Source organism: Acomys russatus, chromosome 6 (genome assembly GCF_903995435.1).
Source record: "Acomys russatus chromosome 6, mAcoRus1.1, whole genome shotgun sequence".
Lineage (NCBI taxonomy): Eukaryota > Metazoa > Chordata > Mammalia > Rodentia > Muridae > Acomys > Acomys russatus.
Genome location: NC_067142.1, coordinates 74848716 through 74873900, shown reverse-complemented (window position 1 = coordinate 74873900; position 25185 = coordinate 74848716). Strand labels below are relative to the sequence as shown.

General features: G+C 50.1%; 2 protein-coding genes across 2 annotated transcripts in view; one reads left to right on the top strand and one right to left on the bottom strand.

Annotated features, from left to right (window-relative positions):
- The window catches only part of Itpkb (inositol-trisphosphate 3-kinase B), an 82786-nt gene extending 57702 nt beyond the window's left edge, over positions 1-25084 (bottom strand). Inside the window, exons 1-2 of the mRNA XM_051148018.1 lie at positions 24794-25084; positions 21344-23471 (exon numbers count right to left, since the gene is read on the bottom strand). Of these exons, the coding sequence (XP_051003975.1) occupies positions 21344-23272 (1929 nt within the window). The 5' untranslated portion in view covers positions 23273-23471; positions 24794-25084. The remainder of the gene's footprint in view (positions 1-21343; positions 23472-24793) is intronic.
- Coq8a (coenzyme Q8A) overlaps positions 1-25185 on the top strand; it is a 450047-nt gene that overhangs the window by 266962 nt on the left and 157900 nt on the right. The window lies entirely within an intron of this gene.

The following is a 25185-nucleotide window of genomic DNA, read 5'->3' as shown; positions in this document are numbered from 1 at the left end:
AGCTGTCTGATGAGAGGGAGGTGTAATTCTCTCTCTCCCCCTCCCCTTCCTCCCCCCCCCCTCACACACACACACACACACACACACACACACACACACACGTGTTCTCCCTCCTCTCCAGCCAGCTCCACAGGGCTCTTCTTGAGGAAAGGTTTTTTCTGCCCATAGAATGCATTCCTGGTCTGGCCCCAAGCTCCAGGGGAGACTCAGGAAGCCTCCTCCTCAGCAGTGTGCAGTAAAAGCCAGAGGGTGGAAATGGAAACTTCATGAGGCAGAGGTAACCATGTGGTTTCATACATAGCACCTGTGACTTCCGGAAACCTCAGGGCCAGGGCAACAGCAGGCTTAACCAGCTCCCTCCCATCACGGTAAGGCTCACTAAGAAGACAACCCTTGCTCTCAGCCTGCCGCCACAGCCCCCCCAGAAGCCTACAGCCTTCTCCAGGGCTTCCAGGACCCACCCAGGCCCACAGCCCTAATCCAAAGCAGAGTGGAGGGGAAGCAGGTGTTGCCAGCCCCTCCCACAAGGCAGGCAACTGAAAAAGGCAAAAGCAACCCAGGCTGTGTGTGTCTTCCTGCCAAGCTTCCTATGCTCAAACCTCCAGAGCCTAGACATTTGCAAACATGGTCTGCTGAGCTGTATGTAGTATGCGCACCTCACAACTGAGAAAAATCAAGATGCAGAAGGCATGGCGGTCACGGGGCAGGGAACACACACACACACACACACACCGAGGGAGGAAGCTGTGCTTGGCCTGGTCCTACACTCCTCAGACTGTGCCTCACTCAAGCCCACCTGTCTGTTTTGAACTCTGAGCTCTTGGGCTCCTGCCAGCCCGTGGGTCCCTGCTCAGGGAAGTCTGTTCCAGGAAGCCCCTCTGCCCTCTGGTGAGAAAAGAACAATTCGGGTCAGAGTATAGAAATGCCATCACTAAGTGTCCAGTAGCATCTCATTTCAGAATAAATAGGTGACAATTTCACCAAAGCTGCATTACTGTAGTCTGATCTTCAGTTAACTTCACACCTCCTATGCGTGCTCTAGAGCCTCCCAAGATGGCATGTGGCAGTGTGGCTGGATGGCTTGTGGCAGCGTGTCAGGGGGGAGTAAGGATTCTCCCTCCCTCTCTTTTTACTGGTGAGTGCTAACTGTCCTGTCACCAATGCCATTCTTCACTGCCGTGGCCACAGGTCACAGACCAAGCACTCTGCAGGCTCACCACAGCATTCAGGGGTTCACCGCTCCATCATGCCATACCCAGGGAAAACGCTATAACATACATACAAAGTACATACCACATATAAATGCATACCATACGCATACCTATCCTCACACAGACACACAGAAGTGGCATGCTATACATACATACATACAGACATACATACAGACATACATACAGACATACATACAGACATACATACAAACATACATACATACATACATACATACAAACATACATACATACATACATACAAACATACATACAGACATACATACAAACATACATACATACATACAGACAGACATACATACAGACATACATACAGACATACATACAAACATACATACATACATACATACATACAGACATACATACAGACATACATACAGACATACATACAGACAGACATACAGACAGACATACATACAGACATACATACAGACATACATACAGACATACATACAAACAGACATACATACAGACATACATACAGACATACATACAGACATACATACAGACATACAGACATACATACAGACATACATACAGACATACATACAGACATACATACAGACATACATACAGACATACAGACAGACATACAGACAGACATACAGACAGACATACAGACATACAGACATACATACAGACATACATACAGACAGACATACATACAGACATACATACAGACATACATACAGACATACATACAAACATATACCCACATTCATATGCACACACCCATACATACATACACGAGCATATACAACGCATGCATACAAACAGATACATATATACATATGTGCCCCATGTTTATAAGCTGCATGTACACACACACACACATGCGCATATACAACCACTCACACATATAGAGGCTCTGATAAGACCCAGAAATGAGCAGGCCCTGAACCCAGCTGCTCTTCCCACCTCTGTCCTGTCCCCACCCCAATCTTCAGACTGACTGTTTCTGTCTGGTTAGTGGGCACCAGTGCCCACCCCAACCCCACACTTAATGTCCACTTCATGGTTCAGAAACGGAGTGGAATCAGGTTTGGAGTAAATGCTTGAGGAGGAGGGAAGTGGCAATCAACTGCTATTTTTATCTGTTATTCTAAGACCTCCATGCCCCTCTGTCAGGAATGACAAGGACTTTGCCCTGGTCATAGGTTTCCGGTCCCATCCCATTTTAGATCCACAGCAGCCAGCTTCCTATCTTCTCACGCCAGGGCTTGGGGCAGAGCTGGGGCCTAAAGGAACTTCTAGCAAGGAGAGGGGAATGTGTCTGGGTTTTCCCAGGCTCATCTCAGGAACGGCTGTGGGATACCCATGGAGCACAGCACCGTAAGGCTAGATTTACAGGGTATGTCATTCTCATGACATTGGGCTTAGGCTTTCAAGCTGCTCTTTCTACACATGAACAGTTAAAGGATGTGTCCTCATGTTCAGTTGGCTGTTAAGGTCCTGGACCTGCCTCATCAAATAATCTACCACCCATAGGCTCTATTTTCAAAACAAACCAACCAAACAACAACAACAACAAAACACACCTCCAGAGTTCCAGACATTCATTTTAACTCTCAAATGCTTTCAGTTCTTCTGGGCACATAGTAGGGCCCTAAGCCCTGGCTCCTCAGTTTGGTGATGGCACGTTTGGCCAAGCAAATGTAAGCAGAAGCGATGCGTTGTGTCTCTGGGCTGCAGCTTTACGCCTCTGCAAGTAACCTGCCATGCCCGTTCCCTTTGCCAGGGCGCTGAGCATCATCAGTGCAAGCGCAAAGAAGGACAAGAGGAAGCCTACCCATCTCCTGGACCAGGTCTGTAGCAGGGAAGGAAGCTTTGTTGCTTTCAGGAGCTTAATGGGAGGCTGCCCATTACTGCAACGCACTTAGCTCATCCCACCCTCCAGAAGGAATCACATTGCCAAGAAAACAAGAACTCAGCAATGGTGTGTGTGTGTGTGTGTGTGTGTGTGTGTGTGTGTGTGTGTGAAGAAGAGGCCAGAGCCAACTCCCTGTCACACACGCACACACTGTGCAAGCCTGCCTTGTCTTCTCGTGTTTGCATGACCAGGTTAATGCCTTCAAAATTCAAGCTAATCAGTGCCACCTCTGAAGACACTTCTCTTTCTCGCGGCCTTGGACCGCGGTGGCATCTGTCCTCCGTTTCCATCCGAAATCTGTACATATATCTCTACAACACACGTAGGGAATGCATGCTCCTTTCTCTGAGAAAACTGGAGAAAGCAATGGTTATGAGAGGAAGCTTTACAATTGCGCCTCTTGACGAGGGCCACCAGCCCTGCAGAGCTACCTAGACACATATCTGAGTCTTTTGTTGTCGAGACAAGGACTCACTGTGCCATCCTAGCTGCTCACGGGCTCAAACAATTCTCCTGCTTCAGCCTCCTGAGTTGCTTGGCTGTGACAGGTGAGTGCCATGGCACCCAGGCAAGAATGTTGCCAAATACTCTACAGTGTCTACAACAACAACAACAACAAATTAACTGTCCCAAAATGCCAATAGCACCAAGGTTGAGAGACTCAGCCCTAGAATGAGAATATTTTAGGTCCCCTCCCAATTCCTGTATTGCTGCAATTTTAAGCATGTCACTTAGCTTCTCACGCACTGCCCACCTGAAGTACATATTTCTGCATAATAGGTGTCCGAGTATTGTAATGTGCCCTCGGCCACTGACCCGGACAATCCTGTGTAACTATTGCTAACTGCCAGTATGCATTAAATGTGGGCTGTGTAGCTCAAGGGTTAGTTCACTCACTTCATCACCTTCTGAAAGATAAAACCCTGTTGGAGGGGGGGAATGCATATGCATGCACAATCTGTGCTGCTTTTGGTACATTTCTTACTTTAGTTCTGTGCAAAGGACAGGACCCGGTATAGCTTGGTTTGCAGAGTGCTTGTCTGGCATGCACAGGGATCCCCCGGGGAGAACAGAACACAAACACACTCACCCATCTAGAAGAATTCGAGTTCACTGCAAATAGCAAGGCCATCTAGAGGAAGGGATTTGAGTAAGAGTTTTGCTGATAGCCAGCTGCGGTCTCAGGGCTAAAACTCAACACAAACATTGAATTTTTATTTGAATCATCAATAAAGCAAGTGAGATTTTTAATTAAAAAAAAATCTGTTGGGCAACACCAAACTATCTCCAGTTTCTCCAAATGTATCAAACCAGAAAAATACTCAAGGCAAGCCATCATGTGTCTCAGGGCCCCTCCACTGGGAGCTGGGCAGTTCCTGTGGACCTTTGGGAGAGCGTGGACGTCAGTGGGCATCTGCCTTTCTGGGACTCTTTCTCCTTCCAAGGCTTTAAGGATCCGAGTGAGAACCCTTCACGCCCATATAGAAAACAATCCTTTCTTGGTATCAACTTAGCGCAAACTCACCAAAGGAGATTTTTCAAGCCCTATACTAAGGAACGGACCACCCACCTTTTCAGTCCTTGGGATTCGTTAGAATCCAGGCTGAGACCCTTGCTTGCTTTCACAGTCAAAAAACCCAGTGCACTACTGGCCAGACAGACAAGGCCAAACACATTCTTGAGCACACACGGTGGCGTCTCCCCTGCTTCCGGATGGAGGCAAGCCCCCCCCCCCCAGCTGGTGCTCAGGCTGGCAAAGCCCCAAGAAGGAGGAACCCCCGAAACCCACCGCCGCCGCCGCCTTTAAAGAGAATGACGTTAGTCACCAGCCGATGGGGCGAACACCTCTAAATTATATACTCATTTTCCATAACATTAAAATAAAAATGGAGAAGCGTTTCTAGAGCCTTTAATACAATTAAATCACAAAACTGAATCCAAAGAGCAGGCCTAAGCTGTAGAGACCAAAAGGCAAGGACCACTGGTAGAAGCCGGCTACCCCCAGAGTCGGGGCACTAGTTCTCATCACATGACATGGGCTTCAACAGCACCCATCCTGTCAGAGCAAGGGGAAAGGTTGGAGAAAGGGAGAGGCCCTGTGCGCAACCTGAAGGCCTGTGGGAGCAGGCTGGCGTGGGGAAACACACTCAGGGTCTCCTACCCTTCGCTGTCTTATTTATTTTTATTGGGGGTGGGGCAGGGCGGGGTGGGGCGGGGTATGCTTTGTTTTTCCAGAGAGACCCAGAAGGAGCCGAAGACAATGGTAGCAGTGAGGAGACAACTGGACATCTGCTTGTTTGTTTGCTTTTATTTTCAGGCTCAACAACCCACAGACAATTTTCCTTAAATACGGAACCTGAGTCAGCCTGGGAGGGGTCCCGTGGAGACAGGGTGGGACAGGACGGGACAGGATGGATTTGTGGGCTGGACTGCCACCCGGCCGCCAAGAGTACCCAACCAATGGGCAGTGTTCTAGGTTGGACTGGAAGGTGGTAAGAGCAGAAAGGCCCCCTACATTCCCTAGGAGGCAGAACTCACACCGGGGCCCAAGGCTTTGGACACATTGCCCCGGTTCCATAGCACTTCTGTGCAATTCTTCTTCCCCTAGTGCTAGAGCTGGAACCCAGGACCTCACACACAGTAGGCAAGCACTTGACACAGTGCTAAATCTTTCATCCTGTCATTAAAAAAAAAAAAAAGCCAGACCACTTAATAGAAGGATGCAGTAAGGACATAAAAGGGTGTTTACTACCAGGAGCCATTAGGTGTAAGCAAATTAAAAGCACATTAGAAGTCTATGGATGTGGTTGCTCTGTGGCAGAGCACCTGCCTGACACGATTGGGTCCTAAGTTCAATCCCCAACACCCCTAAATAAATAGATATTTACAAACAAAAGGGCAACCTTTATAAAGCCTCACTGTCCCCGTGGCTCAATTTTAAAAGAGTAACAATGCCCAGTGCTGGCTTCTATTGGAGACGCTCCCGTCACTCACATTCTTAAGAGAGTGTAAAATGAGACGACCATTCTGGAAAGCAGTCTAGCAGTTTCTTTAAATTAAATAAATAAGCCAAAAAAAAAAAAAAAAAAAAAAAAAGAAAGAAAGAAAGAAAGAAATATTTTTTAAAAACATACCTCAAATCTAAGTAAATACACATCTCCCATGGACAGGTTCCACCAACGAACTTCAGGGCAGTTGTTGTGGAAAGAAATGAGTGCATGCTTCCACAAAAGCGTGCATACAAACGTTCACACGGTCATTTGATACAGCCCGACACTTCAAACTCAGGAATCCCCAAGAGGCCGGCCGCCATCACTCCAACCAGACAGACTATACCCCAGGACTGGTCACCCACAGTCCCAAATGGCCTCTCCAGTGCTCCCATGGGGGCAAATACTATGTTCCTTTGTCTTTAAGAAGAGTCGCAGTGTCCCTGAAGTTCAAGGCTCAGTCTGAGTAAGGAAACCCAAGGCAACCAGGTACGGAAGCCGGGGTCTCTATCCCCGGCCCCCCACATCCACCCCGGAAATAAAACATCCTCCTTTCTCTCACCCAGCTGAGAATAGTATCCTGATTTAGGTGAGGTCTGTAGGCAAGTAAACTACCCTGATTGCTTTCAATTCCAGCTGAATTGCTAACGTGTTACCAGTCTCCAGCAGTGTTCATGCAGCTCACTCTAAAGGCCAGTGGCGTTGCCAGGGTCCCCTTGCTCCAGAATGTGGGGATGCTGCATTTAACACCCATCTGCCATTCTTGTCCTCTCCTTCTGTGGCAAGCAGAGTCCCTGGGGATAGGGCTACAGGATGGGTACCAGGGGACATGGCTGTCAGCTACTCCGAGCCTGGCTTTGGCTGAGCAGCTGGGAGAGCAGCCGGGAGCTACCATCTGTTCCGGCCATCTTTTTCTTCCCATCACCTGGGGGGCTGCAAGGCAGCTTCCTTAGTTGATCTTCCCCACAGTTTCATCCACTGAGTCCATATTATTAAACAAAGACACATTGATTTGGAAGGACAAACCCTCTCTCAGTTCCACCTCCAGGAATAGAAAAGTGATTCTGAACCAGACTCGAACGCCGCTGGGAGCGGCCATGAACACACACTGTCTTTCTTTCCTTAGGTGTAGTATTACCCATGCAGCTCAGGACTCTTAACCATCTCCCAGCATTCCATCCATCTCCGCCTGTAATCAATACACTTAAGACTAGGTCCTCTCAAAGCCCACGCCCCACCCCAAAGTAACTCTGGGCTCTCTTGCACAGAGCCCTGCCACCTTCCTCCAATCTCCAGCAGACTGCCTACAGACAACAGAGGAGATGCAGCAAGTGGGCTCAAACTCGAGCTATGAACTTGGAACTGGCAGTCTCCTCACTTAAAAGGAGGAAGGTGAAACATGCCTTACAAAAAAATCAAGCAAAAGCAATTTGTGCAATGTGCCGATGCACTGTGCCAACATACAAAACCACAGTTGCTATACTCTTTATCATCAGTGTGCATACGAAGGCTGCTCAGCACTGCTAGTGGCTCATGGCATGGTTATTTCACACCGAATTTGCAGGAAAAGTATGGCTCCTGGAGAGTTTCATAAGAAATACTACAAGCCCAAGTTATCTCCATCCTATCTTTCCTAAAATATTTCCAAAATCAGAGGCACAGGTTCCCAAATTACAGTCAGAGGAGTCTCCAGCAACCTACCACGTGGACAACTCAGGGCACTGTCCTCTCAAGCTAGTCACTGAACCCCTAAGGTTCACCATCACTTAACTTCCAGAAGCCCCTCCTGTCATCCCAAAGCACCTTGGCGTTCGAGGTTAACAGTGACAAACCAGGAGCTGTAGATCAGGCTAGAACATCAGCTAGAGTATTTTTCCCTCACGGCCGGGGGGTGAACCCAGAGCGTCCTACAGGCGAGGCAAGCATGTTGCTATTGAGCCATATTCCAGCCCCAGCCTTATGCAACTTGGTGTAGCTTCCCAGAGAAAACAGCAAGCTGCAGCAGGCAGGAGATGGCTTTCTGGAGAGAGCGGACTGCTAACGTACTGTGTGCAATGCCGCAAGGTAAACAGTATCCCAGAGGCTGCTCCAGAAGGCTTTCACTTGAAATTAAAACTAATCGCTGACCTGTAACAAGCTCTTTTACAGTTTTCTTCCTCCAGGACATCTGCCTCTCCATCCTGTCCATGACAGAAGGAACCTGGAGAGGTACAGAGATGCCCATGCAATCTAGGCCCAAGACACACAGCACCAAATGATGAGTTCAGCACCTCCCGAACCGACAGGGCCTACTAGGCCTTTACAAGGTTCTCTGGACCACCTAAGGGTTGGCGTCATAGGTGTCTGTACCAAATCACAGCCAAGAAGGAAAGGGGCTGCTATACCATGCACCCCAGCCATAGCAGAGGTACAAGGACACCCACAACTGTGGGGTTGTTAGCCTGTGCTACTGGGATAGAACTTGTCACCACATTATTCAGGCCCCTGAAGGGTCTTCGGGGGTCCCCCAGACCTGTCTGTGACTCAGAAGTGAGCTGGTAGCCTTCAGATTTGTCAGTTCTGCCCAGTCACCCAGCTGTATTTCCATCCCACTCCACCATCCTAGCCCATGGCTGATGGCAAAGAGCAACCCTGGAACTTAGGGAGTCCTGGGAGAGGCAGAGGTCAGAGGGTGGGGCTACACAGGCCACAGCTTCCTGCTGCCAAGTCTTTGTGAAATGTATAGGTGTTGGGCATCACTAGTCTCTAGTCAAAGAAAGCACCTGCAACTCAGAAGGACACTCTTCAAACATGTGACAAGGCTAATCTGCATACAACACTCCAGGGATCCATGCACACATGCAACACACATACACATGTACATGCACACACGCACCACACACACACATCTCAGTCATCTGTGTTCACAAACCACTTGAAGACAGCAGAGGATTGGAGGGAGAGGAAGGAAGGGTGGGCCTCCACACTCCTAACTCTGGGCTTTCTGTGCAGTGTAGCCTCAGCCACTTTCCATCTCCAAAACAGAATAAATAGGTTAGTCCCCAGGGCCAGTAACCAGACACCCTCTGCCAGCAGCTGAAAACAGAGGATTGTTTGTAAGACGTCACATTCTGAGTCCTAGTAACCAGACTTGGCCTCTCCTACAACCCAGGGACCTCCTTGACGATGTAAATCCCATTGTCTACTTTGTCCTGCACATGAGACGAAAGGTTGTGATGCAGGACACTCTAAAGCACAGGAGGGCTAGCCCTCGATCCCTAGGTCCACCCTGCATCATCTATGAGTCACATAGTCTTGTCTCAAGTCCCACGGGGAGGCCATTATCCTCCTGAGAGGGGTGAGGAAACAGAGCAAAGGTGTGAATCCAGGCCTGGCTGGCTCAAGAGACAACTTTGCTTCTCTGCACCACAGAACCTGCCTGTTTCAGCACAGACCTTTTTATAAATCTCAGCGTCGAGGCTCCTGAACTGCTTTATTTCTTGGTCAAGGGACAAGTGCTCACATTAGAAATATTCCCTGGGCGTCTTGCTTCACTTTCAAAGGAAAGAAGACGGTCGGTAGAGGTTGCAAGACCAGCACAAGAGGCTGAGGGCCAGCTCCCTCGCTGCCGCGCACAGTCACCATGTACTGAGCATTTTGTGTCATTAGCAGATGGTCTGCTAGGCACTTCAAACACACACACAAGACTCAAGAACCTTAGCTGGGACTTGTCCATCCCATTTTGTGGATAATGAAACTGAGGTATTGAGAAGTTAAGCATCTCTCTGAGATCACACAGTAAGGGAGTGACAGTATTTAGTTAACCCCGACTCAGAGAACGGCCTGTGTCCACAGTTAGGCTTCCTACCCAGTATCACTCAGCCCCAGTACCTCCCTCAGGTTTTGTGATGTGTTGAGTAGAACTCCCTCTATCCCTCCAAATTGTGTCCCTCTGAGCAACTGAGATACGGTATAGGAAGCCCAGGACCCCACTGTAGCCTCCCAGGTATAAGATAACTGCCCAAGTCCCACAGCTGAGTACCAGTTTCTGTGGAATTACACACACAGCCACTCCTGAGCTGGGGAAGGTGGCTCTCTTCCATTCGGGCCTCACAGAGCCTTTTGAATCCTGGACAGCCTCTGCTTGAGACTTCCAACAGAGGCAGCGATCCATCAGCCCTTTACCCGACGCTCTGTACCCAACGGTGGCTGTCCAAACCCATCTCCTCCTCAACTCCCTGCTCCACACTACATACCGAACTTCCTGAGTTGCACACGCCCACACCGAGTCATTATTTATTAATTCATACGTCATGAGTGTGCTTGGCCAATGGCAATACGTCTTGTTTGTGAGTTTTGCAAACTACAGACCTGTCTGTTGTCATCACCATATATCAGAGGGCAGAGCCCCAAGGACAGAGGCGGCATCAACAAGCCACTCTCTTCAGCAGGTACCGGCAGGCAGGAGTGCCATGTAAATGCCAGCTATTTTGGGCAGCCACTGGAAAGGAGACCCATCTCCATGAGAAGTGATGCAGAAGTTGCCAGATACAACCCAAGGCTTAACAATACAGAAGTGGTACCCAGCACGGGTGGGTACAACTTACACTAGGTGGTCCGTGAAAACTCAAGCCATGCTTATAATCGCAGCATTCAAGAGGCAGAGGCAAGAGGATCTTTGAGTTCAAGGCTAGCCTGGTCTATAGAATGAGTTCCAGGACAGCCAGGGCTACACAGGAAAAATCCTGCCTTGAAAAATCAAGAGGAAAACTCAAGCTTCAAGCCTGAATTTCTCTCAGTTTTCAGACCATACCTGAGTCAACCGAACACAAGGCTGGAACATGGGCTGCTACCATTAAGCACCCTCAGATCCTAAATAGGGTGCAGTCCCACCTCATCCATTCGGTCCTGCCCTGAAAATGGGAGACCCCTGCTTTGTGACATCACACCTGCTACATACAGCCTCCTGCTGTGCCCACTGATGAGCAGACCGTAGCATGCGGGGGCATTGCATCCTGATGATTCTGGCCAGGATGGCCACTCAGGCAGAAGGAGACTTTAGTCCCGCTGAAGAGGAAATGGGGTGTCACCCAGACTGTCTTCCCGTTCCATATTCCTTGCTCTCTGCTCTGCCCGTGTCAGGACCAGCCCTGCTATAGACACAATGATCATCTCTAAGCAGCCTTGCAAGTTCTCATTAAGCAACGACGACTAAGAACGCCTCTCACTGGCTTAGTGCTCGCCTCGGCCCATCCCTCTTTTGAGACAGCTTTTCAAAGTAGTGTCACAGTACTCAAACTTAAAACTAACTTAGGAAGGAAAGACTATATGCTCTCCTGAAAGCCAGGAGCCACTAGCATCCCCAGTTTGCTAAACCAGTCCTAGGTACACTCAGAAAAGTTCTCAGAAGACCGCCAGCAGGGGCCTTCCAAATTGCCTGAATAAGCAAGACAGCACTAGGAAGTGGTTCCTGCAGTGAAGAGAGGAAGAGGAGGAGGGGGAGGAGGAGGAGGAGGGGAGGAGGAGGAGGAGAAGCAGGGGTGCTATGGTTCACACCTGTAATCCCAGCACTTAAGAGGAGGAGGAAGGAGGAGCAGGCTGAGCTACAAGATGACACCTCAAAAACAAACAGGCAAACACAGCCAAGGAGAGGGGAATGGTTCCTCCACCTCCTACAGATGAAGCTCTCATAAGTCACACTGTGCAACTACCTCTAAAGGACTTTGTAACAGTTTCTCAAACACTAACAGTGCCCTCTGGTCCTTCCCGCTTTAACACATAGCCACCAGTGTGTGCTCCTGGCCCTCAGCTCTGTGACCTGTGCCTCAGGATTATTTGACCCTGACAAAATCTCCCTGCCATTTCTTAAGCCACTGGCAGGGAGTTCGATTTTCCATTTGGCATTGTTAAGAGATTAAACTGTGTAAGTCACTGTAGCACACAAGCCTTTCTCCAGCTTCCTGTACCAGATTCAGGTGAGATAAGGATTACAGAAGTGATACTCCCACGTCCCCTTCCACCCGGGGCCAGCACCCTGTCCCCACCGCTGGGGAGGCCCGTGTTACTAAATCTGCCTCTTAGATGGCTGGCTCATGAGAAGCCAGCACCCACGTGTGCATCAGCAGGGGATTAGACAAACACCAGCTCCCACAGAGCTGGGGAAGAGACACTGAGAGGAGATGCTGCCCAATTATACATTTCACAACCCGTCATCAATCGCCATAGCAAGGAGAAAAACAAATTGAACTGAGCCTGGAAAGAATGTGAGCAGAAGGGGGGGGGGCACTTGCTGGGAGCTGCTTGAGGCGGGGTGGGGGATGGGAGGGGGAGGAGAATGGGGGTGCGGGTGGGATGGCGGTGATGGTAAAGTGACCTCCTCTGTGGTTGCCCAGGTCCCAAGAGAGACTGCAGATTGAGTGGGGTAGATAGCTAGGCACCAGGCAATCGGCTCACAGCCCTCTATACCCACACACCCACACACTCACATGCACACCCACCCTCCCACCCTCCCACTCCTCACCCCCACCCGGCACTGAAGCAGGCTGACATTCCCCACTGGTAGGCAAAAATGTCAAGCGCTAGCCATATGTGGTGCAGCGCAGCTTCCTGGAAAACAGTACAATCATTTATTTGTTCTGATTAAATGGGTTAGAGGAAGAGAGGGCAGGATGTACAGAACTCTTTAGGGATAGTTAATGAGAGGAAACTACACTCAAAAGCCCAAAGCTGAGGGCAAAAGCGCCACGTGTATGTCCCCCCATGATGCCTTAGGACCAACTTTATAAAGTAAGCAAAGGGAGTGACCTTCCAGGAGGACCAGCCCCCTGCATTGCATCAACCAGTATCTTCTCTGGGTTAGGCCAACCCTAATCTTGGTCAGAGGTCAGAGGTCAGCGGAAGTATCTCCACAACTGCGCCTGTCATTCTGTATCATTTCATTTTTCCTTTCTTTCCAAATCTTCCCACAAACGTAAACTGGAAGATTAACAAGCTAGCAGCAAGCTTTGCGAGCTTCCAGGAGGGCAATGACAGTTAACCTCCACTACCCAGCATGCCCGAACCAGTTCCTACTCACTCCGAGATGAGGAAATACAAACAGAGCCTCCTCCCACCCCAGATGAAATCATACACAAGAGTGGGCAGTAACTAGGCCTCACCAGCGCAGGCCATACACGGGGCATCGTAGTTCTTCAGGCCTATAATCATGGCTATCCCGTAGGGTGACATAAGACAGTCCCAAACTCAAGGCCTGCCTGGGCTACAAGGTGAGTCCAGAGCCAGCCTGGGCAATTTAGTGAGACTTCGCCTCAACATTTTTAAAAAAGCAATTTGAAGGTCTGCAGTCCCAGGCCTGCAGTTAAGTGCTCACCTAGCACACTCGACGTCCTAAATCCCCTTCCTGGCACCAAAGAGATTGGCTCTGCTGCCACTCTCCTGCAGAGCTCCTACTTTTTGGCTATTCATAAAGCTTCCTTTTCTTTCATTTTTCTGTATATATTTATGCCCGTGTGTCATGGCACACATGTGGAGATCAGAGGACAATGTTGTGGAGTCCCCTTTCACTTACATTTTCCCATGGGTTCCGGGTATTAAACTCAGGGAGGCAGGTTTGTGGGCAAGGACCTTTACTTGCTGAGCCATCACACTAGTCCTTTCCTTCCTTCCTTCCTTCCTTCCTTCCTTCCTTCCTTCCCTTCTTTTTTTCAAGTTATGTTGGCTAGTATCCTGAAGAGAGACCTTTTGTTGAGTGGGGTTCTATCACATGATATCAAATTAATATAGTGTCCAAAAAAAATCTCAATAAGGGGGAAAAGAAATGATTTCTGACCAAGAATTCTTCTTAGAAATATTGTGAAGCATGTCAGCGTGTTGCTGACTAAGGAAATGAGTAGCCTAAACTAGTCCTTGCTGCATAAACCCTGGGAGTTCCTGCCTTTAAATAGGAAATGTCAGGGGAGTCTCCCCTGAGTGATCTTCTACACAAATGTGTCAAGCCGACCTGGGTCCCTGACACCCATGAGGAACAGGCACATCTGTAGACCGGGCTCTATAGCCCTTCTCTTTTGAGGCCAAACCATAAAAGAAGTTCTCAAGCCTGCGTATGGTGGACACTAAGACCAGCTTTATCATAAGTGGCCAGTGAAGCCACACTGAGGGACACCAACTGCGCAGCGGCTGGGGAATTCCAGGCTTTGGGAAACAAATTCAGTTGCAGTCTCTCAAGTGGAGGCAAATCACTCTGTACGACTGTGCTGGGTTAAAAATTGGACAGCAAGGCCTCAGAGATGTGACAGAGACTTTCTTCTACAGAACCTGGGGTTTCCCCTGCCTTTCCAGTGCTTACAATCCTCCAACAGTGCTGTCACTTATTTACTGAGACACTACTCTGTGACACTGCCTGAGGCACTTTATCAACACCTTTGCATGGAACTCTCAGTGCTGGTTCTCCAATCGTTTACAGACCATGTATGGGCCAGGCCTTCTAAGCTCAAGTCTAGCTTGCTTTTTCCTGAAGCATCAGGGTCAAGGAGGTCAGCAATGAACCTGCCTCCGCTGTGCTTATTTGCCCTTTATGACTTTTTAGGACTTCAACACTTCTCCTGTGGCTAGATAATATCAGACACCCTTTTCTCTCCCTCCCTCACTCATTTGACAAGTATTTTATTTTTTCATATTATTTTATTATTGTTGCTGTATGCGTGTGTGTAATGTGTATGAGTGTGCATGTGTGGCACAGCATGTGTGTGGAAGCCAGATGACAACTGTATATATTCACTTCTCTCCTTCTACCTTTATGAAGAAGGTTCCAGAAATTGAACTCAGGTCGTCAGGTTTGCACAGAAGTGCCTTACCTACTGAGCCATCTCAATTGCTCTTAACAAATATTTTTAAAGCACAGTTGGGTCTTCAAAGGTGAGTAAGGAAGCCACCCATTCAAGAAGCAACAGGAGGAGCTGGAGAGAGATGGCTCAGACGTTAAGAGCACTGTCTGCTCTTCCAGAGGTCCTGAGCTCAATTCCTGGCAACCACGTGGTGGCTCACAACTATCTATACTGGGATCTGGTGCCCTCTTTTGGCCTGCAGGTATACATGCAGATAGAGCACTCATTTACCTAAAATAAATAAATCTTAAAAAAAAAAAGACGCCACAGGAAAAGAATGTGAACATGGAGTCGTATGACAACATTAAACATGGACCAGCTGTGCTGCTGCTTCTGTAAGATGTGACCATCGGAGAAAAAGAATTCTGTAGCTTCCCGACTGTACAGTGTTCTGGACGCGTAGACAGTGCTCATCATGGAACCAGGAGAAAACATTTTGCTCTGTTTTGAAAAATGATATCACACATGCTTATGTGTCTTGTCTTCCAGGCAAGGGGACTCAAGCTGCCTTTAAACTAATCACTCACCTGGAAATGGGTTAGAGCTACTGTGCCCCCCAGGGAGACAGGATGGAGGAGAAAGGCTCAGGGAGAACATGACAAATAGGACATCAGCTTGAGGCCCGTGACAGAGCTGCTCCAGCCAAGGCTGACGCTTGGGACCTTGAGGCCAAGATAGCTGAATCTTCCAGACCTCCAAGATGGCTGTCCACAGTCAGAGGGACACCCATTATGGTTTTTAAGGAAATGCTGAGTGTTCTGCTCATCCTGTCGAAACCACCTGTACAACCATCATTAGTTGGCTCAGTGAGTTAAGAGTATATGACCATGCAACACTCTCAAGGTCCTTTAAAATCCCAAAGGGGCATGTGGCACTCTAGCGAACTTTTCAAAAAAACCAAAGCGTTTAACAGTTGGTAGGAAGCAATGCCTTCCCCTGATTCATGAGACAATGAGTTGCAACACACACACACACACACCACATACATACACACATACCACCCCACACACACAACACACATCACACACACACACCATACTACACACACACACCATAACATACACACACACCACACATACATACACACATACCACCCCATACACACACCACACACACCATAACACACACACACACATACGCAAGCACGCCGCACGCATGCACGTGTGCACACGCACACACTGTATTTGTCATGTCTTTAATGCCACGCTGTCTGCTCCTAGCCAAACCCATAGATTCCACCAATTGATAACTCCACCACAGTATAATTTATTTATTTACTTATTTTTGAGATAGGGACTTGCTATACAGTCCAGGCTGACTGCACACTGGGAATCCTTCAGTACCGGCCTGGGTGGGGTGTGCTGAGATTACAGGCACACACCATCACACTTGGCTTCACAAGGTAATTTAGAAGAATTCCTGAGTTAATTCTGAATCACCTGTTGATTATCTGAAACTACAGAGGTTTCCCCACAAGATTAAATTCTTTCCATTAAATTCTTTAAAAAAAAAAAATCTACCTTTAGGTGGCTTAGTTGGAACCAGACAAAATCAAACAAGCCTAAACAATGTTATCAATACTCCTGGAAATTTAAATAAACTATATAAAATGAATCTAATCTGTAACAACATTCAGCAAGCATGTGCCAACAAAGTCCGGAAGGCAGCTTGGTAGCAATTCAGCTCTTGCGAATAGAGCTCTGAGGATGATTTACGCCACACTTGAAATCCACTTCTCTACAGTCAAAGCTAACAGGTTTGCTATTTTCTTATTTAAAACCTAAAGGCAAGGCATGCCTCCAAATGTATCTTTGCAGAGCTTAAACTGTTCTCATTAAAAGTAATATTGAGACTTCACCTTTCTTCCTCCATATTTATTTACTGGTTGATGACTTTCACCGCCTTGATAAGACAAACGCTTTTAAGGGATATTTTGATTCTGTGTCAGCCAAGCCTCAGTTTCCAAACTTATACATTGGGGGGTGGGGACAAAGGTTATTATCTGTAGCCAGAATACATCCATTGGGGTTACTGCTCTGGCCTCCTATCAGCACAGTCCCTAAAGCCCTGAGCGATTACTATGAAAACCTCAGGCATAGTGCCGATGCTTTGATCTCACGGTGTTTTGGTTGGTTGGTTGGTGTTTGTTTAATGTGAATTTACAAACAGCCAATCTTCTGGTAAAGGGAGAGAACTGAGACAGGGCCGTCGGTCAACTAGCTTCAATAAAAGCACACTTTTAAAAGTGTCTGGTTTGGACCTTAGTGCCAAGGTCCATGCCGAAGGATCCTTGTCACATACCCAGACGTTCTGCTGCATACTTCACACCACCTCATTTGGGGCTGAGTGTCTATAATTAAGCATTTGCAGAAGGTTGGAATAAGATGGACCCTTTAGCTGGGTGTGGTGGGGCACGCCTTTAATCTCAGCACTCAGGGAGGCAGAGGCAGGCACATCTCTGTGAGTTCAAGCTATCTTGGTCTACAAGAGTCCAGGACAGCCAAGGCTACAACAGAGAAACCCTGTCTCAAAAAACAAACAAACAAACAAACAAACAAAAATGATGGGTCCCCTTGAGTCACCCTCGAATTATGCACAAGGGAGAAAGAGAAAATGGTACTAGAGAGCCAGGGTGCCCCCAGTGTGTGCCCTAGGTCCTGATGCCTTGAGCTTGGCTTCTTTATCAGAATAATGCCCAGAGTTTCAGATAAATGATTCCAGGGCCTCTAGATCTAGAAGTCCCTGTCAGAGAGGGGGGGGGCACCCATCTTCAGGAAATGAAGTACCATCTGAACTCATCATATTCCCATAATCTTCACCATCTTCATCTTCAGTTTCCAGAGGCGGGAGAGGGGGTGCGGGGGGGGGGGGGTGCCTCAGCAGTTGGGAGCACTTGCTGCTTTTGCAGGCCTGGAGTGCCTTTCTCAATATCCAGGGCTCCAGGGCTCCAGGGCTCCCACACTCCACTGACCTCTGGAAGCACTTCCACACACTTGTGTTTACACACACACATGCACACATACACAAACGAAAAGAAAATAAACCTTTTTAAAAGTTTCCACTTCAAAGTGCTCGGCACTAGGTAATCAAACATAAAAATGCCCCCACCCCCCCCCCACACACACATCTCGAACAGGTTACATTTTGCTAAGTGTACAGGTTTGCTTTTCCACTAAAAAGAAACAAAGCAACTTAATAACTCCCTCAAAATAAAGATCAGAGAAACAAAATTCCAGTGGCCTTTAAAAGTAGCAAACACCAAAAACCAGAGGTTCTCTGGTATTTTACTCCCTTATATAGCCTACAGGTACTAGACCACTGTTTCTGGATTTAAATATATATACATATATATATATACTTTTTTACATTTTGATTTATGAATTTTTGCATGCATGCATGTGTTTGTGCATGTGTACGCACATGTGTGTGTGTACCTGGTGTGTGTGTGTGTGTGGCTGTGCCTGCCTTAGACAACTTGCAGGACTCAGTTCTCTCCTTCTACCATGTAGCTTCAGGGTATCGAACTCGGGTCATCAGCCTGGTAGCAAGCACCTTTACCTGCTGAGCCAAATTGCTAGACCCTTGTTTCATTTTTGTACATACACATTATTGATAGTAAAATTTTGGAACAAATCAGTCTGATCAATTTTATGAGGTAAGATGCTTCTTATTTTAATATCATACTCTCTACCTGGAATCTCAATGCCTCAGACTCGTGAATAGAATGATATAGGAGGATCAGAAAATAAATCATTTCTGCTACGGGAAAAGAGAGAGAGAGAGAGAGAGAGAGAGAGAGAGAGAGAGAGAGAGAGAGAGAGAGAGAGAGAGAGAGAGAGAGCCGCACCCTTGCTCAGTGCCATTTGGTTCTGTTCAGATCTCAGGAAACAGGAAGTGTGAACGGTCCTGAATTGAAGCTGCTACAGACAGATGGATGATAGTTACTTCCAAGCAAAGCCCAAGTGTCTGATCCTTAAGACGTAGATGTGATGTCACACCCCTGCCTGTACACTCAGTCACACATGAGTCAAAGTGGCCGAGGAGGGCACGTGGGAAGGCGGGGCAGTGGTGAAAATCCTTTGGGTCTAGTTTCGGTCTGAGGGCCAGGGTTGGTTACGTGAGCATGTCGTTTCACACCTACATGTTTGAGTGAATGGGTGTGAGTGTGGGCAGGAGTTGAGTGTGAGCACGTGTAGGCATGTGTTAGTGCATGTGAACAATGTGAAGGTGAGGGTGAGCACGAGTGAGCACGTGTAAGGGAAAGTGGGCAACTGTGAACGTGCCCGGATGTAGTGTAGTAGTGCGGTACACACAAGCAAGCTCAGGAGGAACTCCCATGGGTTTTGAAGAAGCACAAGCAAGGCCACTTAGGGCAGCCCACAGGCCTCCCAGGCTAATCAAGACGTCTTTCCTTCTGCAGACAAAATAGCAGTCTCAGGTAATGAGTGACTTCTGACCCACTGAGCACATGGTTTGGTGTTCCAGATACGCTTCCCCATCACAATTAGTCTAAGAAGAGACATCTGTTCATAGCACAAGCTCTCAACCAAAACGCAAAAGTCCCCAGGATCCCATAATTTCCAGTTGGTTACCCACACTCCTCTGAGCCCAATATGTGCATGCACACACATTCTATTCCCTCTCTCTCTCTCTCTCTCTCTGTCTCACATGTTTCAGAAAGCAAAGCTGGCAGGGGATTTCTTTTTCCCTGACTCCACGCTGTGTTTCTCTAAAGAAACCTGTTCAAAGGTGGGAAGCAGAGTGGGACAGCATCTCACCTCTGCCTCTGGGCCTCTTGCCTAACTTGAAAACCCCAGTTATCTCCCTGGTTACTCATTTGGTTTTACTCTGACAAAGGGGGGTGGGGGAGAAGTTTACCTGCCATTATTTATCTCCCCTTGAACTCATTCCCAGACAAGACTTTGTTTTTAAACATGGATGTATCGGGCTGTTTTGATAAGCAGCAGGTAGGAGCTCCTCAGCTACCACAAGAAAGGACTGAGTGGAAAATGGGTAACAACACAAAGCTATTTGGGCGTGCCAGCTGTGCCTCAGGGGTTTCAAAGCAAATGGGAGAAGTGGAAAGGAAGACCCTCTCTTACTAGCAACTGCTGAGCAGAGGGCAGAGAGATTGGGCCCTCGCCTTCAAAGAGAAGCATTTTCCATCTGCCCTGAGATCACCATCCCTGCCAGGCAGACTGCCTGCCCACAGGTGATTCGCGGGTGCCTGGCAGCAGGTGCAAGATGCCTGGAGCCCTGTCCTGGCCACAGAGCGACAGACTGATTAGGACTCTCCTTTGCATTCACATCTGCCTCTAAACCATCAGCAGAAAGCAGAGTTTCGGGGGGGGGTGGGGGGGCGGAATTGCTGATCTTCAAAACTAGACCGTGATTTCTGAAGCGGAAGCTGAAAAGAATCGTGTTTTTAAGAGTCCAAAATTTCTTAGTAAAGCCCGTTAAGCCAAACTGTAATGCACTCACCAAGGATAGAGAACGTTGTTGGGGTTACAAATGGGTGGAATCTCACATTCAAGACGAAACCAGAAGGCTATCCACTAAAACACCAGGCGGCATTCCCCCACAAGTTAGCTCGACAACCCCTCGCATGCCAGGCAAGGAAATTCCCTCATCCTCCCTTGGAAAGGCAAGAGAAAGGCCGTACCATTTTAGAAGTGCCAGCTTCAACAATTACATCCTCTAGAAGAGATTGATGCCTCAGCCCAAAGCTGAGATTAGCCACATAGCAATGAGCACCTGTCACTGCCACAGGCAGGCCAAAAGTGTCAGGTACCCGAGCACACACGTAAAAATGTACCCAAGACGGACCTATCATACCACCTTGTGTCCCTTAGGAGACACCAGGTGCCTCACTCGGACAACTCAACCTCCTGCCTCACTTACCAGTGAGGCTCAGCAGTTGCTCATCCCATAGATCAACCACACAACCACATCTTTCAGAGGTCAGGGGCCTGTCATAGAACCCTACCTGTCACACTTTTGCCTAGCAGTAGAGGCTGAGTTAAGGCAACAGATATCCTCGTCAGCCTTACCGAATAATGAAATGAAGTGTTTCGTTTTACCAAGTGAAAGCAACATGCAGCAGCTTTGGTCACTCACACCTTTCGGAAATTAGGAAGCTCTATTAATGGCTGACATTCACCAATACAATCTTCCTTCAAACCTGCTTTCAAAGACGTGAACAGTAGCAATGACTCAAACTCCACTGCCCGGTCTACAAAGTGCATGGTTGGTGCCTCTGTGCCCACAACAAACCCGCCTGTAGAGAAATAGCACTCGTGAGTCTACCGCTCAGCAAGAAGAATGCCAGCGTGCACAGAATACGCGGAACATCCAAGGTCTGCTGAGGGCATGAATTCTAAAAGCAACACTCACCACTCGAGGCTTCTGTTGGTCCAGAGTATGCAAAAAGGCTGAGTTGGGGTCCAGGGTACGCTCAGGGTCACTGGAGATGTCCTCCTCTGAGTCCTCATAGGAAGAGGAGAAGCCAGTGGAGGAGGCCGAGGAGGACGACAGCTTCCTCAGAGGCAGGGGACCCCGAGGGCTTCCTTGGATCTCCTCTAAGCCCCCATCCTCCTGGGCACCCATGTCTGTGATAATGACTGCAGGGACGGTGGGGGTGCTGCTGGGGCCACAAGCCTCTTTTAAGGAGGCCTTGTCCTTCTGGTCTGGGGGCATCTCTTGGAAGCTAGGGCGAGTGCCTCTATCCTGCATCTGGCCTTCCCAAGTCCCCTTCAACTGTACCCCCGTGTCACACGTCCAGATCAAGGGGGCTTCCTCCATGGCACTCGGCCAAACCATGGAGCTTGCAGGCTGCATACCCATCCTGTCCCCTGGGAGGCACCGAGGTTCTTTCAAATCTGTTGCCGCTTCCCCAGGTGGTAAAGGTTCCAGCATTCTGCCGCAACCAACTCCTGTCTCCGCATCCCTGATCCTTGGCTGTGTCGCCTGGCTGCCCCCAAGCAAGCCCGGTGCTGGAGACCCTTCCCTCACAATGTCCAGAGTCTGCTGGGGTCCTCGGATCCCTGGGATCCCACTTCCTGCCTCCTCAGGACCTCGGGAGCAGGGGTCTCCAGGCAATCTAGACTGTCTGTGGTCCTCCAAGGGCTCTGAGTTTTGGGCATTCACAGTACTCTCTTCTGGCCTTTTGATGACTTCAGGTGTCCAGGAGCCCTGCCCACCCACAGATTGAGTTCCTCTTCCCACCCTCCCAGAGGGTTCTTGATTCTGGGTCCGGCCAGGCTCTGGGCCTGAGCCTGTCTCCCTGCCCAGAAATTGCCATCGTCTCTCTATCTGGGCCTCCCAGGTGCGCAGGTCCCCCAGTTCGCAGGCTGCCTCCCTGAGGGCAGAATCATGTCCAGGATGTGGTCCAGCGGATGCTGCTGAAGCTGCCACTTTAGTGGCCATTGCTATGCTACTTCCAACGCCCTCCAGCGAGGGAGCAAGCCTCTTGTCAATTTCCAAGGCTGTGGGTGAGCCACAGCGAGGACTGGCCGGAGTACCACCTCTCTCCATCCTCACTGAGGCACATGGACTCTGAATCCCTAACCTGGTCGGGCTGGCTGGGCCTAAAAGAGGGGCCACTCCCTCCTTGTCCTTTGAGGGGTGTGTGCTGAGTCTACTTCTCCTCCCCGAACTGGCGTCTGGGGTCTCTGTACATTGTTCTCCCCAGGACTTTGTCCTCCGTTCCTCACTTGGGGCGCAATGGGCCAAAACCCTTCCGGGGGGCTGGCTGCTGCTTCTGAAGGGACACGGGGAGGGTGAACGAGCCCTGGCCAAACGCGGGCTTCGGGGTGCTTGGATGGCTGAACTCTGCGCCTGGATTTGCGCCTCGAACATGCCCACTTTCTGGGTCACCTGCACATTCTGCAATTCACGCTGCAGAATCCGCAGCTTCCTTTGGGCTTCCTCCGGCCCAGGTGGGGAGAGGGTACGGGACGCCACCACCTGCTGCGCGTCCCCTCGCAGGCGGCCAGCCCAACTGGGACTGCCCACGCCACTGCTGTTGCTGCTGCTGCTGCTGCAGCTGCTGCCGCCACCGCCGCTGCCGCTGCTACTATTCAGCCTGCGCCGGCCGCTGCGCCAACCCCCAGGACTCCTGGGCTCCTCTAGCGACAGAGACTCTGCTGGGGGGAAGAGGAAGGAGGCGCCGCTCGCAGGGCTGAAGACGCTGCCGGGGCTCAAGGTGGCCCTCCCAGAGGATTGAGGCGTCTCGCTGCCGCTGGGCCGGGGGGCGCCACTTTTCAGCTCGTTGGTGCTGTTCATGATCACCAGGCTATTGAGGGCATAGCAGTACACAGCCATAGTACTGAGTCCGCCCGCCGCCGCGGCTTTCCGTCCAGCTCCACCAACGGTGCCTCTTCCTCCTGCGGCTCCCGGCTTAGTCCCGGCGGTCCGGCGGCCGTGACTCCGCGCGCCAGTGGAGCAGCATGGCCTGGGCGGCAGGCGCCGGGCGCGATCACGGGCTCGGCCCCCGCCCCAAGCTCCATAAACGATCTCCCGGCTGTGGAGAGACAAGGAGAAAAGTCAGGGTTCCCGAAGGCATTGAGGAGAGGGTGGCTAGAGCCCACCCGCAGAGGCCAGAGGGAGCCCCGAGTCCCCAATCTGCTGGCGACAGGGTGCCCCTGGGTGTCTAGCCTATAGGAGCTGTGATGCTCGGTGAGGAGGCATGCCGGGCCGCCTCGATGGCCACTGCTGGTATTTTCCGGCCGTGGTCCACCTCCCCCAGCTTGTGATACGCTCTAAGAACACTTAGAATCCAGAATTCTAAGATTAGTCACGGTAGCCACGCGGATGGCCGAGGGAGGAGGTACAACTGCTGGGTTCCTAAGCGAGCCTGGCCAGGTTCCCTTTGCCAGAGCAAACACCGGCTGTCGAGGGTGACAGGCAGCCCTGCTCCACCCTCTCAGGACATCAGAGACCAAGTCACAGGGAATCTGACCCGGACCTGCCTTCCCCAAACCGCTGCTTGAGCAGAGACCTGGAAGGGCGCTTGTGTGTTTTCTTTCCTGATCCTGGACTTAGGGCTATGCTCTCGGCCTATGAGAGGCCTGGGAGAGCGATGGGCACTTTTCAGCACTAGCTTGATGCCTGTCTGTCTCCAAACAAGTGTGTTTTATGAAATGTGGGCGCGCACGCGCGCCCAGGACCAAAACTCTGCAGTATCCAGTACCGGAATCAGTACTGGAGGCCCCCTACTGTCCCATCACACCCTGCAGCTCTGTGTGTGTGTGTGTGTGTGTGTGTGTGTGTGTGTGTGTGTGTGTGTGTGTGTGTGTGTTGGGGGGGTGCGCGTGCTGGTAACCGCTTAGTCCTGCGCATCCTGTTAGCGAGGACCCAGCTGCTCCTGTAGGCTCCAGAACTCGCACCCCTCCGAGGAACCGTGAGCTTGCTTGCACGGCTGCAGCCCGGAGGCCCCCTAAGTGTGCAGGCCTAAGAATTTGCAGCACTCCAGAGTCCGGCATGCTAAGCTCCAGAGCTGCGCGGCGGAAGGCAGGGCCTCGCGCATCCCGGGCAGCCTCGCCTGGCGCCAGCGGAGCCGCCCGGCAGTCCGAGCCCCAGACGCCCGCAGCGCTCGGGGGAGGCGGCGAGGCGGCGCGGCGCGGCGCGCTGCAGCGGCCCGGAAGACGGTGGGAAAGTCTAATCCTCCTCCTCTACCCCCAAGGCCACTCCACACCACACTCCCAAATCAAACTCCCTTCTCAGTCTTTCTAGTCCTCCCCTCAGCACTGCGTTCGCACCCCGGAACACCCAGAAGAGCCCCAGCACAGATGGAGCGGAAAGAGGGTTCAGAGACAAGGGCCAGGAAGGAGCCACCACGCTTACCTGCAATTGCTCAGGCTCCCAGGTCCTATGCAGGCGGCATGCCCCAGGGATTCGGGGCTCGTACAGACCAGGTGGCTTAAAGCAAAAACCGCTCCCAAAGGATTTCCGCAAAAACTTATGGAAGACAAAAAAGGTGGGGTGCAAAGAGAGTGAATGTACCGGCACAGGGGCCAGGCGATCCCGGAGGAGGCAACACCAGGCCGACCCTGTGCGGCTTCTTGCTTGGTTGGAAATACTACCGCTGTCAGCGTCTGCTCCCGGCTACTTCAGTGTTTGTTCAATGTAAGATTAAAAAAAAAAAAAAAGTTGGGGGTTGGGGGAGGAGGCAGAAGGCGGGGGCTTGGGGGAGGAAAGCAGGAAGGAAGTTGTGAGCCGTCTGGGGTTGAACTCAG